The 14,514-nt window shown below is 36.6% G+C and overlaps 1 protein-coding gene across 1 annotated transcript in view; it reads left to right on the top strand.

Annotated features, from left to right (window-relative positions):
- LOC127445670 (contactin-4-like) overlaps window positions 1-14,514 on the top strand; it is a 270,651-nt gene that overhangs the window by 228,782 nt on the left and 27,355 nt on the right. The window contains exon 12 of the mRNA XM_051705901.1: window positions 3,374-3,501. Within this exon, the coding sequence (XP_051561861.1) occupies window positions 3,374-3,501 (128 nt within the window). The remainder of the gene's footprint in view (window positions 1-3,373; window positions 3,502-14,514) is intronic.

Genomic DNA, 14,514 nt, shown 5'->3' with positions numbered 1-14,514 from the left:
ATTTAAGAACTTTTTGTGAAATGTATTATGATCTCTTCTGCAACTCTGGAGGAAACACTTGAGATCATTAGGGTCTGTTGGTCAGAAGAAAAATCTGAAAAACTGCAGAATTAAGCAGGCCACTTTTCCATCCAAAACAAAACATATGTTGGCAAACCAACCAGGGTTGTATTTTTAGCACAGTATGTGTTGCTTTAGACTGACTTTAATTCCAGTCTTTGTTGGCACCCTACATTGTTTGCTGACACCAGGATCTGAAATCCACTCACAATCTTCATGTCAAAAAACATTATAATTACTCTAAAATCCAGTGTACATGTGCTGTGAAAGTTGTTGCGATATATGACTGGCAGAACTTCCCAAAGGTGGGAAGAGAGAGCGAGTAGCTTTATGAAGAGACGGCCGAACAAATGTATCTCATAACTCCTTGATCTAGATAAGACAATGTGCTGGCCTATTTGTTGGCATTCTCTGGAGGTAGGGTGCATATCAGAGGAGCGAGGGAGAAAGAGAAAAAAGTAAAAAACCTCACCACTATAATTGCTAAACTGTTTTTAACCTGCTTTGTTGTGACCTGGAATTTTTTAGTTTAGATAATTTAGAAAATCCCAGCCTGATCTTGTGAAAATTACTTGGCGACATTTTTGCGAAATGACATTACATGGTTTCTTTCATGTATCGTGGCAGTTCCGAGGTGAAATGTCCACTGTGTTGGTGCTGAAAGAGAGTTAAATGTTCTCACAAACAGATGAGTTTTTTTAAGGGTAATGCTGTATCGAGTTCTAAATTAACCAAACCTACATCCCTACCTTAAACCCTACACCTAAATCTAACCGATAGTGTCATAAAAAGCAAATGTGAGATGAATTGTTGAAGCAACCATGTCATTTTGTGGTGCTTCTTGTGGTGCGACACTTTCGGCTCACATGTCGACTCACAAGCTCTTCAGGACTTGTGCCCTGGTCCTTTGTATTGCAAGTGGAATGCTCTATGAGCTACTTGAGCTACTGAGCAATTTGATCACGCTCAAACAAGCTTGTAAATGTAGTTGGTAATGTAATGCAAACATTGAAATATATCGCCTTACAAAACATGCACTATAATAAAAAGTGTTTAGATGTCATGAGATGTCATGTGAGGAACAGGGCAAAAAGTACTTGTATATTAATTGATAATCTGCCACTTTACTCGTGATTTGTGTGAAAGTGAATAAAAATAATTGTTGTTTTAGCGTCTCTAGTGTTCATTTTAACATGAATCTGCAGTGACAGTTCCTTAGAACAAGCCACTTAAATATGGTATAGTAACGTGATTCTATGAGACCAGGTTAAAAAATCCACAGAGGTTGATTCTTTATCATTGCAATTCCTAAATAAAAAAATTACAAAGCCAGTTTTTACTTGTATTTGGCACTTCGTAAAAAAAGTGTTAATTTTGGAACGTTTACGACATTTTACATGGATATATCATAAAGTATGTGTAATGCAACTATAAATGTTAATGTGTGCTAAATTATCGGTAAAGTAATAAGACGTTTGATACACTTCGACTGTGTTAATTACAAATATGTTATTTATTTTGGTATCCCTGAAGTCATTAATGAAATCCACAGTTTGTGAAAATTTATTATTTATATCCAATGTTTTGTCCACACCAATTAAAAACACTCTTCCCCCAAGCTATCAGAGTTTTTCACAATAATATCATCTATAATATTGCACCATGTTGGTTTTTTCCCCTGTTCTCTCTCTCCTTTTTTTATTTGATTTTTCTTATGCACACTCATAGGACTTGTTATCATGTATAACTTGCATATGGCTCACTACATGTGCATCATGGCTGGAATAATTAGAGTGCCGACGTGAATTAATGAAGTCCTCCCTATTTTTCTCCTTCATTCTCAAGGTCTTCACATTCTGCCTTTTATATTTGAGGTTATGTGTTTTTAAGACCCATTCATGTGTGTATGCAGTACAATTTGATTAAGACCTTAAGGCATGGGAAGTTTTACAACTGATTTTGCAACAGCCCTGCATAAAAATTTATAGGTATTAAAAAATGTTGTTGGATAGTTTTGTCATTAAAAGATATATATTTGAGCGTAAAAGTAAATATTAGGGATTTAAAAATATTATAATTTTTAATTCAATTAATTACGTAATTTGCCAGTTAGTTAATAGAGTTATCTCATACTGTATCATATTTGCAGCAGAGAAAGGCCCCAAAATGAAAATAATTTAATATATTATAAGATTATATGATTATGAATATAATAAATATAATAATTCAGATAATTAAAATACATTAAATTATTGTGGCAGACAAGTAAAGCATTGATTACGCAATATAAAATGTTCTTTAAGAAGGCAATATATTGTTTATTTCCATATCATTGAACTTAAACTTATCAGTGGTCTATGGTCCTTTCTGAAATAGCATTCATCAATCCATCCAAAACAGACATATTAAAAGAGTTTTGGAGCGTCTCTCTTGGGTTGCGTTGCATCATAACAGCGTTTTTAGAATGCTGAGTTAAATTAAATGAAGTAAGAAACTTAGAAAACACTTCTCAAGACCCCTGCATTCAGTTTGCGCTCCATCCAGCTGTGTCTAAATGCAAGAACGCGTCTTCATCCTGTGCTGTCTGCTGTTAGTATGTGTGGTTTGTTGTCCGCATAGCTATGCGACGCATTGCCTGTACAGCTGGATTTGCACTTACTGCTCCCTGCTGAATGAGGTTCGTAAACAAAACCTTAAGGTGGTACTTCAATCTTCAATTGCTCCGATGGTAGTAACATTTCTTATTACAGTTATTTTTTATATAATTAATAGCACTGAATTAAAAAGTTGAATTAAAACATTAAATCGACCTCCCTAGTTAATATTTATATTAATTTGCATGGCTTTGGAAAAAAATTAAGTTGCATTGGTAAAACCTGGCAGCACGGAAACATGGTGTTTTTAACAAAAACTCATTTTAACTGTTTTCTATATGGGTTGTCTTAAGCACAACATTTCAGTGGCCGATGTTACTCCAAAAAGTCTCTTACAAACTGTATTGGGTGTTTGCTGACTGCAGTTTGTTGAAAGTGGAGGTTGAAGATCTGTCAAGAAAAAAGATCCATGGTAATGTGCAAAAACCTTCAAAACTGTTTCAAAATTACACTCTTTCCCAAAATTGTCTCTGTAAGAATGTCAAGATCATCTTAAATCACATACTGAAAATCTTTCCAAAAATCTCAAGTCTTAAAAAGCTGCAAAACCTGTCATAGTTTTATGTTGTCAGAAAACAAATTGCTTTGTTGATTGCTGGCTCCAAGACGCTGGCATGCAGTTTGAAGTAATATTATCATGCTTGCTGTTTGTCTTGTAGAATTGCTGTATTGGAGAATGGAAGCCTTCGAATATCCAGTGCCACCAAAGCAGATGCTGGCACATACACTTGTGTTGCCCGCAACCAGTTTGGGATGGCCAGCAGCTCAGGAAGCCTGCTTGTTAAAGGTATTTGCTCGAATTTCAGTTGTTCAGTCAGTTGGCACTGTTTATGGTACAGAAATTGCACACTTCACCTTTTAACAAAACAAGGTATTCTGTGTCATACAGTACATCCGCTCAAATCACACTGAAAGAACTACAACACTTTTCACTGCATGCTTAGCAGTAGTATGGCTAAGATAGTATATGGCGAAGAACATATCGTGCAAAACTATCTGGTCTTTGGCAAGTGGAATCCTTTTATTTCCTAATGAGATGAGGAAGGAGTGTAGTATTGGAGCATCTGCATGGAGGACCCGGAGGTACTCAGATCACACTTGTGCTGAGTCACTGGAGCAGTGAGTTATTACGCTGTATTAAATATGAATGAAAGGTGGGTGTGCAGTGCTCAGCGTGTTCACTTAAGAGTGTTCTAAAGCTGGGGGAATTTTCAGGATGTAAGCACCACTCAGTGGAGGTCCCCACACCCTCTGCAACGTGTGTTTAACCACCCTAGTCTCTCTCTCTCTCTCTTTTTCTCAAACTCTCTTACTCAATCTCTCTTCATGTGAAAAGTGAACATGTGCAGTTGTTACCTTAAATAAGTATTTATACTAGGGGTGTGCATGACACTCGGTTGACTGTTCAACGTGCCTGTATTCGAATATCAAAATCGCTATTTGATTATTCTACACCTGCAATAGAGGGCACTGATCCAGTCCTGATGGTACTAGACAAACTGTCTAGTTTTGGGCCAGGTTGGGGCCAATTTTTCAACTATAGGGCAATTAAGATGCTGTTCACATGTTTTTGCATGCATCTGCGTTATTTTTAAATTGTTATTCTATTTAAACACACGCTGGATGAACGTCTTTGACCTTTGATCTCACTTTTTTCAATGTCTCACGCAGGACCGCTGCATTTTTTAGACACCTTGTCAATTTAAAAAGAACTTCAATATTTATAATCACATCTCAAGACACCTGCGTTCTGTTTCACCAATCATTGTGTTGCATCTAGCTTTTTCAACAGGTGCATCACTAAGATTAGACATTCTGAAGAAGTTCAGGTTGCAAAGAAGACTTCATGTGACAAGTTAAATGGTAAACCATTTAAAAATCAAAGCATCCCAAAGTGGCTAATAAACCGCAGCAGTGTAATTCCATCTACATATTAATAATAGCGTTCATTGCCTCACGGAAATGTCAACCTGCCCGGGCAGAGCACATGTCAGGTTTTTCCATCCGAGTTGCAAGTTGTGTTTCCATCATAGTTTATGTGCATTTCTTCTTATCAAATAAAAAAATAATCCACTTCAAGCGAGCATATAATGTTTTAATGCGCATTTTGGAAATCTTGATGTTTTCCCAAAATGCACATTAAAATGTGTTGATGGAAACCCAGCTAGTGACAGTTTGATTTTTGTTTTTGATTTTCTCCCCATTTAGAATGCCCAGTTCCCAATGTGCTTTAAAGTCCTTGTGGTGGCATAGTGACTTGCCTCAATCTGGGTGGCAGAGGACGAGTCCCAGCTGCCTCTGTGTCTGAGACCGTCAATCCATGCATCTTATCACATGGCTTGTTGAGTGCATTGCCACAGAGACATAGTGCATGTGGAGGCTTCATGCCATCCACTGTGGCATCCACACTCAACTCACCACGCGCCCCACTGAGAGCCAACCACATTATAGCAATCACGTGGAGGTTACTGCATGTGACTCTACCCTCCAATTTGGCTGCTTAGGAGACCTGGCTGGATTCACTCAGCACACCCTGGGATTTGAACTAGCGAACTAGCGATGGTAGCCAGTGTCTTTACCACTGAGCTACCCAGGCCCCCCAGTTTGATTTTTTTTTTTTTTTTTTTTTTTATGTGAGTGTTTTAATCATTTGAAGATCTATATATTGTGATATTTAGGCTCATATTTCACTGTGGGCTTTATTCCCTGCTATTTTAAGTAGTATTTGATGAAAATGATTCAGTCATAGTAAATAATGTTTGACTTGAATAAAGGCAGTTAAATAAGATGTTGCCACATGAAGCACAATTTTTTATATGGGTCAATGACATGATGCTGCATTTTTGTGTCCAGATCTATTAAGTAATTCAAAAATACTTAAAAAATGCAATTCAAACTGACAATGACTTGAATACACCTCCTCTATGATGAATTTTTTCAGGCCTGATGCCACAGGGGGGCCTGGGTGGGCCTGGCCTACCCTATCATGTGGTTGGCCCACTCTGGCAACCAACCACCATCCTAACTGTAAGTGAGTCCTACGGCCCACCTCAAGTCTTAAAACTGGTGCTGTGCTTGAACATGTTTTTAATTTCTTTTTGGGTGGGGACTAAGTGATAAATTAATGTGTAATAAAGAAAAAAGTATCATTAAAAATAAACAAAATTATGAAAACTAATATTGTGAAGTGTAAACTCACATGTATTCAATGTGTAAAAACATTTAAAAAAATTATTGATGGTTTTACCATATCACAGTTCATCAAATCAGATTTTTTGGTTGAAAATGCAAGAAACATTTTTTTACAGATGCATGAAACCGTCCTGGTTACTTGCGTAACCTCCGTTCCCTGATGGAGGGAACGAGACGTTGTGTCGATGTAGTGACACTAGGGGTCACTCTTGGGAGCCCGAGACACCTCTGGTCTTTGATAAAAGGCCAATGAAAATTGGCGAGTGGTATTTGCATACCACTCCCCCGGACATACAGGTATAAAAGGAGCTGGTATTCAGGCACTCATTCAGGTTTTGTGCTGAGGAGCTGAGACAAGGTCCCGGCCATTTCAGCGGGTAGTTCAGCGTTGTGGCAGGAGGGACACAACGTCTCATTCCCTCCATCAGGGAATGGAGGTTACGCAATTAACCAGGACGTTCCCTATTTGCAGACGAGCGTGCTGGGGAATGGGAGGTCCGCGGGGGTATAACCGGCGGAGGCGATCCCATTGGGGTCCCCAAATCACCCCCAGTGCTAGCCGTGCTGGCCTCAAACCCGTAGGTAGAAGGACCGAGGCGGGGAGCCTTGCTTTTCTTACAAAAGCAATCTGCGACCGCAGCGTTGCCATGGTCATGTTCTCGCAGTGAGAACATGAACCATCCACGAACGCTGCCTCTGTGTGGGTCGCGCCAAGACTCGAAAGACAGCGATCATGACCGTCTGAAGTTGAGAGGTAACGACCGCAACCAGGAATAACACACAATCATCTTTAAAAAGACGTGTCTTTAAAAAGACGTTCCGTGTGTGCCACTCTTTTAGAGAAATATACTCTTTCAGAAAATATACTCTCTTTTTTCTGCCAAAGCGCCCAGGGACGTTCTCTGCAGTGCACCAGTGCAGAGGAGGGAGAAGCCGCTGAAATGCGCCATCAGATCCAGCAGAGGTGAATGAACAGTGATAATTCAGCTCAATGAGCAAGACCGTTCGGCTCCGAAAAGAAAATCTGAATGAGTGGTTGCATACCAGCTCCTTTTATACCCGTATGTCCGGGGGAATGGCGTGCAAATACCACTCGCCAATTTTCATTGGCCTGTTATCAAAGACCAGAGGTGTTTCGGGCTCCCAAGAGTGACCCCTAGTGTCACTACATCGACACAACGTCGAGTGAGTGACAGATTGGGAAAGCTCTTTATTCATTTCCTCCCTCACAAAACTTTTAAATGTAAATCATTTCTTAAACAGCAGGGTTTCTGGCACCACAAGTGCAAAGTTTAGTCTACTTCATTAACCTTTGTCAAGCTTTGAAACCCCAAATCATTGTCTGACAATGGGAAATCAATCAAAAATTCAATAAGCACTGATCCCCTAATTTTTTATTTGTATATATAATTTTATCAAGTTATTGATAATGACACGAGGAAATGTGGTTGGAGTAAATGGTGTTTTAAGATAGATGGAGTGCACCAGAGCTCCTTAAACATGATAGATAGACTGGGCACTTTTAACTTGCCAAAGATGTCAACAGAAGTGATACGCCACTGGCAGATGTATGTCAGTGGCCATTTTCTCTCCATTAGAATGTCAGATGAGCGTATACATGCTGTATCAGCAAAGGGCACTCATGATTCAACCTGACATTCAAACCTAGACACGTTTAGAGATAACTAAAACTCTTATGTTCCACAGCAACCAGCTTAATCTCATAAAAATTACATGATTTTTGAAAAATATTTCACAATTATATTACAGGGTTCCCTACATATATTGCAACAGTTTCAAGGTTAAATGTCCGCTGTGTGGCACTAAAAGCAAGTTAAACGTTCTCCCAAGCAGATAATATTAATGCTGTATTGAGTTTTAAATCAACAAAACCTACCTACCCTAAACCTAAAACTTATACCTAACTGACAGTGTCATAAAAAGCGTATATGAAAAACACAGTTGCTGAAGCATCCTCATAATTTTTGATGTCACAAGACAGCATTGTGTGAGGAACAAGGCAAAATATAAGCGTTTCTGAACTGATGATCTGTCTTTTTTAATCGTGATTTGTGTGAAAGCGTTTAAAAGTCGTTGTTGTAGTGCCTGTAGTGTTCATTACCGAGATACGTACAATGAGCCTCGTAAAAATTATTTTGCAAAAATGCAGTTATAGTAACGTGATTTTATGAGACCAGGTTGGAAGAGAATGTTAACATTGTGATTTCCTGGCCTGGAAAAGCATATAAATTAATACAATATTTAAAGGTCAAGGAAACCCTAACCTAACCTAACCCTAACCCTAACCATAAGACAAAATATATAAACAATATATAAAAGTCATGGAAACTAATAGAAATTTCTATAAATAAATTATAAAATTGTTCAAGTTATTCTCAGCTCTGAAGTATTTAATTAGCTAGAAATTGCTCTTTGTGCAATCTCTATAATATCTTTTTTTATATTATAAAAATAATATATTCAGTGAAAAAGTCATTAAAACGTTATGGAAATACATTCGATAAAATGTAAGGGAACACTGTATTTCATACATACTGAGCTTTGATGATAATTGGGTGGTACTATAGAAAGGCATTCGTAGATTTTATGTCTCTTAAGATTATATAGGTAAAAGAGTTTATGTAAGCTGTCTATACGTCAATATTATACATACAGTATCTGTAGTCCTAATCTATCTAAAATGTAAAACAATGCGCATGTTCACTTTACCTACAAATACTAATGAGATCACATAGTCCATAGTGTGCTTATGATTGTGCTTTGTTTGAAGTTTAATACAGTCTTCTGCCCCCAAAAAACCAAATCCGACATAAAAACAAATCTTTAGTGACTGAGCATGCTGTCATGTTTACTTAAAGGTTCAATCCATTTCAGTTTCCATCTCTAAGGCCTTCTTGAGATACCAGCTCAACAGCTTTCTAATAAAGCACCATGGAGGTAGCTCTCCTTTTGGTGGTTGCTATAGTGACCGCTTTGATTCTTTCATTTGCCCTTTTTTAAGATGCAAATGCAAATGTCTTTTTCATGAGTCATATAATTATTCTTTAATGCGGCTGATTCTTCTATGTTTAGAAAGCATCCATAAGACTGCTTGGCATATATTTTACCTATTATATTCATATAAAAAAGCATTGTTCAGCAGCCATAAACCAGATATTTGTTAATACAGACGAATCATTTGTTTTTTTGTGCCAGTTACTGTGTTCTCGCAGACTGATTAATAATTTAAAAATGCATTACTTGCATTATAGATTAAATATATGCAGTTGAGAAGCATAAAGCGAGTCTTTTAAGTCTTTTATGCTGAAACTTCGCTCCATACTTTAATCGAAAGACAATATTTTTCTCGCCAGGTGAAATTACGCAAGTGCGAGTGTCATACAGTTGTGCACGTTTTCAGTTTATAACCCTGTCATATTTAATTTACCAAGAAAGGAATCCTTTAATCTTGAATTATTTAAAGTATTAAAAACCACAGATCATTTCACGTCGTAATGGTTGAAAAGTTTGCTCATTTTTATTATTATTAGCCGTTCAATATAAATTGCCATCTCTAAAAATAGAATTATCTCCTTAAAGGTTCTCATGTTTTATTTCTAATTTTCTCTACTTGCATAGCAGACTACAGAAATATGTGCTTTTTCATCCAGTAGTGATTAAGTCAATGTGATTCTATGTTCTCGAAATATGAATTCAAGACCTCATACTTATATTTAACTTTTTAAGCAATTTAAAGGGATAGTTTACAGTGGCTGAGAAGTGCACTACACAACTAAATTAGCGAAGCAAATAAAAGCTGAAAACACAACAGAAATAAGCCACAACACAACAAAATTAAGCCACTGCACAGCAAAATTAAGCGACAACACAGCAGAAAATATTTGTAAGCACTTTATTTTAAGTCGTGTGGCAGTCTGACTAAATACATTAGATATCATATGGGTGCTCGGAAGATGTAGAGAGCTGCTCATCCCACTGCAAGTCACTACAAGATTTCCTTGAAAACTGTGAGAACTGAGTGTTTCCCCTGAGCGCTTCTGCATCCAAGCGGGGTCTACAGCCTTTATACAGCCCATTGTTTCGGGAACAGGGCACCTTATAAAAGCTGCCGGTACACAAGAATAGCTGCAGGTACTGTGACGTCATTTTCGAATAATTTTTGGTATGGATTTGGGCAAATGTTGATGAAGTTATGTGCATTAAGAGTTCTGGTAGAAACCCAACCAGGTTGGATTGTCCAGAGCACTTAAGGACAAATAAGTACAGCGTTTTTATTAATGTTTATTTAATGTTTTATTTTTTTGTGTTGTGTCTTATTAATTTCATTGTGTTGTGGTTTAAATTTGTTGTGTTATATCTTATTTCCATTGTGCTGTGGCTCTTCCGTCATGTTGTGTCTTATGTTTGTTGTGTTGTGGCTTATTTCCATTATGCTGGTTTTTTTTTCATTGTGTTGTGGCTTAAATTCATCGTGTTGTGGCTCAAGTTTGTTGTGTTGTGGCTTATTTCCATTGTGGCTTATATCCTTTGTGCTGTGACTTTTCTGTTGTGTTGGGGTTTATTTCATAGTTTCGTCATGTTGTGGCTTATTTCCATTGTGCTGTGGCTTTTCCGTTGTGTTGTGTCTTAATTTCGTTGTGATGTGGCTTAATTTTGTTGTGTTGTGGCTTTTACGTTGTGTTGTGGCTTAAGTTTGATGTGTTGTGGCTTATATCTGTTGTGCTGTGCTTTTTCTGTTGTGTAGTGGTATATTTCCATTTTTCATTGTGTTATGGCATAATTATGTCATGTTGTGGCTTTTCCATTGTGTTGTGTCTTAATTTTGTCATGTTGTGGCTTAATTTTGTTGTGTTGTGGCTTATATCCATTGTGTTGTGGCTTTTCCGTTGTGTTGTGGCTTAATTTTGTCATGTTGTGGCTTAATTTTGTCGTGTTGTGGCTTGATTTTGTTGTGTTGTGGATTATATCCGTTGTGTTGTGGCATTTCCGTTGTGTTGTGGCTTAATTTTGTTGTGTTGTGGCTTATTTTTGTTGTTCTGTGGCTTTTCCGTTGTGTTGTGGCTTAATTTTGTTATGTTGTGGCTTAATTTCGTCGTGTTGTGGCTTAATTTTGTTGTGCTGTGGCTTTTACATTATGTTGTGGCTTATTTCCATTTTTTGTTTTTTGTTTTGTTTTATGGCTTATTTACATTGCGCTGTGGCTTAATTTTGTCATGTTGTGATTTCATTTTGTTGTGTTGTAGATTTTTTTTTCTGTTGTGCTTTGGCTTTTCCATCGTGTTGTGGCTTATTTCCTTTGTGCTGTGGCTTTTCCATTGCACTGTGGCTTTTCTGTTGTGTTGTGGCTTAATATTGTCATGTTGTGGTTTAATTTTGTTGTGTTGTGGCTTATTTCCATTGTGCTGTGGCTTTTCAGTTGTGTTGTGGCTTATTTCCATTTTTCATTGTGTTGTGTCTTATATCTGTTGTGCTGTGACTTTTCCGTTGTGCTGTGGTTTATTTCTGTTTTTCGTTTTGTTGTGGCTTCATTTGTTGTGTTGTGGCTTATTTCCATTGTGCTGTGGCTTTTTCATTGTGCTGTGTCTTAATTTTGTCATGTTGTGGCTTTATTTTGTTGAGTTTTGGCTTATATCCATTTTTGCTATGGCTTTTCCATTGTGTTGTGGCTTAATTTTGTCATGTTGTGGTGTAATTTTGTAGTATTGTGGCTTTTTTCCGTTGTGCTGTGGCTTAGTTTTGTTGTGTTGTGGCTTATTTCATTGTGCTGTGGCTTAGTTTTGTTGTGTTGTGGCTTTTCCATTTTGTTGTGACTTATTTCCATTTTTCATTGTGTTGTATCTTATATCTGTTGTGCTGTGACTTTTACGTTGTGTTGTGGTTTATTCCTGTTTTTCGTTTTGTTGTGGCTTAATTTGTTGTGTTGTGGCTTATTTCCATTGTGCTGTGGCTGTTCCATTGTGTTGTGTCTTAATTTTGTCATGTTGTGGCTTTATTTTGTTGTGTTGTGGCTTATATCCATTGTGCTGTGGCTTTTCTATTATGTTGTGGCTTATTTCCGTTTTTTGTTGTGTTGAGGCTTATTTCCATTGTGCTGTGGCTTTTCTGTTGTGTTGTGGCTTAATTTTGACGGGTTGTGGTTTAATTTTGTTGTGTCGTGGCTTATTTCTATTATTATTAGCTGTTAAATATAAATTGCCATCTCTAAAAATAGAATTATCTCCTTAAAAATTCTCATGTTTTATTTCTAATTTTCTCTGCTTGCATAGCAGACTACAGAAATATGTGCTTTTTCATCCAGTAGTGATTAAGTCAATGTGATTCTAATTTTGTTGTGTTGTGGCTTATTTCCATTGTGCTGTGGCTTTTCCGTTGTGTTGTGTCTTAATTTTGTCATGTTGTTGCTTTATTTTGTTTTGTTGTGGCTTATATCCATGTGCTTTGTGGCTTTTCCGTTGTGTTTTCAGCTTTTATTTACTTTGCTAATTTAGTTGTATTATGCACCCTTCAGCCACCCTCATGTTGTTCCTAACCCATATAACTTTCTTTCTTCTGTGGAACACTAAAGGAGATGCAGAATGACAGCCTCTGTCACCTTTCACTTTCATTGCATCTTTTATCAAAACAATGAAAGTGAATGGTAACTGAAACTGTCATTCTGCCTAACATCAACTTTCTTGTGTTCCACAGAATAAAGAAAATCATACAAGTTTGAAACAACAAGAAAGTTAAGTGAATAAAGTACGTAAATGATGACAGAATTATCATTTTTGACTGATCTATCCCTTTAAACTATATGGATACTGTGCAAGAACTAAAACTTTTTTTTGCTTTCAAAAATTACAAGAGATGACTGAACTTCAATAAATTTCTCTCTGAAACAAACCAATTTCTTTGCAGTCTAACAGGATTGTGATTGGCCCTCACCCTGCCTCTTTACATCAAGTCACTGTTTGCCCCATACATGTTGTCATCTTGCACATTTTATTCCATTATTTCTCTTCATAATGCAGTTCTCAAACATGTCCGCTGTGTCATTATCATTGACATTTATCCACACACTTTTTAATGTGTCTGAAGACAGGGAGCGGGCAATTAAATTGGTTATCAATGAGTATTAGGGAAAGAAGTCATATTTTTTTCTATCTGGATGAACTGCTCGAATATCTTCAGATTTATATTTGAGAGAAGGAGTCATGGGCATTTATCTGACACCCATCCTAACCGTTTATTCTTTATTGTGCAGGCTACATGTTTTGCATCCTTTGCTGACGTACAAATGGTTGCCTATAAGATGTAGCTCCTAACTGTCACTATTAATAAGGCTGCGGGACTAAGACAGGGTCATTTACATCTACAATTTCATTTAGGAGTGGAAACCTGCTTTGCCTGTGTACATCAGCATCTGCCGCAGCCCTTATGGGAGATGACAGTGGTTTATTTAAATTGACTGCGGTGATATGAGGGCTGAAAAATACCTGTCACATTAGATTCCCTCAGAATAAGTTGTGTGTAAACCCCCATGCCAAACAGCGGTGAGAAACAGAGTATGGTGTCAACCCTGGTGATGTCCCAATCATGAGAACGCTGAGAGGATATTACCCAGATTAATTAGTCCTAATTAGAAATTGGTTTTGCTGAACAGAAACTAACTGAGGATCAAATCATGTGTTTGGGATGTTGGACAGTGATATCGGTGCTGGTGAGAGATAATTCTTGTAATGAGTTTCCTCGCTGTTGCATGTGTACACAATTAAACCATCACTCCACACACTTAAAGTTGCAATGCACATAATCAACAAGTAAACCAGGCTATAGGACTGTTAAACGCAATCTAGTCAGTGCAAAAAACACCATCCACTTTTATAAAATAAAGTGCTTTTCAGTGGTTATTTTCTAATATAAGCAATTACTCTATACTTACACATAAATATAATTATATTATAATACTTAGTGTTATATTGTAGTATAAAAAATTGTGTGAAACATGGAAATTATATTTAAAAAACCAAAGCTAGGTCAGCACACTGTGGTTCTCAATATTTATATTGATAAATGTATTATTTACATTAATTATTAAATATTAATAAATGTATTTATTTATTTTTATTATTACATTTATTTTTTATAAATGTATTTATACATTTATTTATTTTTTTCATGTAAATACTACTGCACATTACTGCTGACCTTGTTGTGGTTTGTTATCTGTATATATTCTAATTAAGTACATAATTTATTTTCACATTTACTGTACTCTCACATACTTTATAGTTTTATAGTTTTTATATTTTAATTACCACTTCTTTTAATTATGTTTGTACTACTTCATATATTATTTTTATGAATACTTTCCACTTTTAATGGTAAGTTTGTAGAAAAAACACTTTCATTTGCGGTTTGCTATGTTGTTGCACATTTGACAAATAATACTTTGAATCAAATTCTTTTCATTAAAAGACTTTTATAATTGTAATTTGATGTAATTTTGACGAACACTCTTTTAAAAAAGGACTAACTCAGTCATAAGGTTGCACACGTATCCATTTGGTAAAAGAGGCTCTATTTCAATTACTAAGTTGTGCTGTTT

The sequence above is a fragment of the Myxocyprinus asiaticus genome, chromosome 9 (assembly GCF_019703515.2).
Source record: "Myxocyprinus asiaticus isolate MX2 ecotype Aquarium Trade chromosome 9, UBuf_Myxa_2, whole genome shotgun sequence".
NCBI classification, from domain to species: Eukaryota; Metazoa; Chordata; class Actinopteri; order Cypriniformes; family Catostomidae; genus Myxocyprinus; species Myxocyprinus asiaticus.
This window is presented reverse-complemented; position numbering and strand designations above follow the sequence as displayed.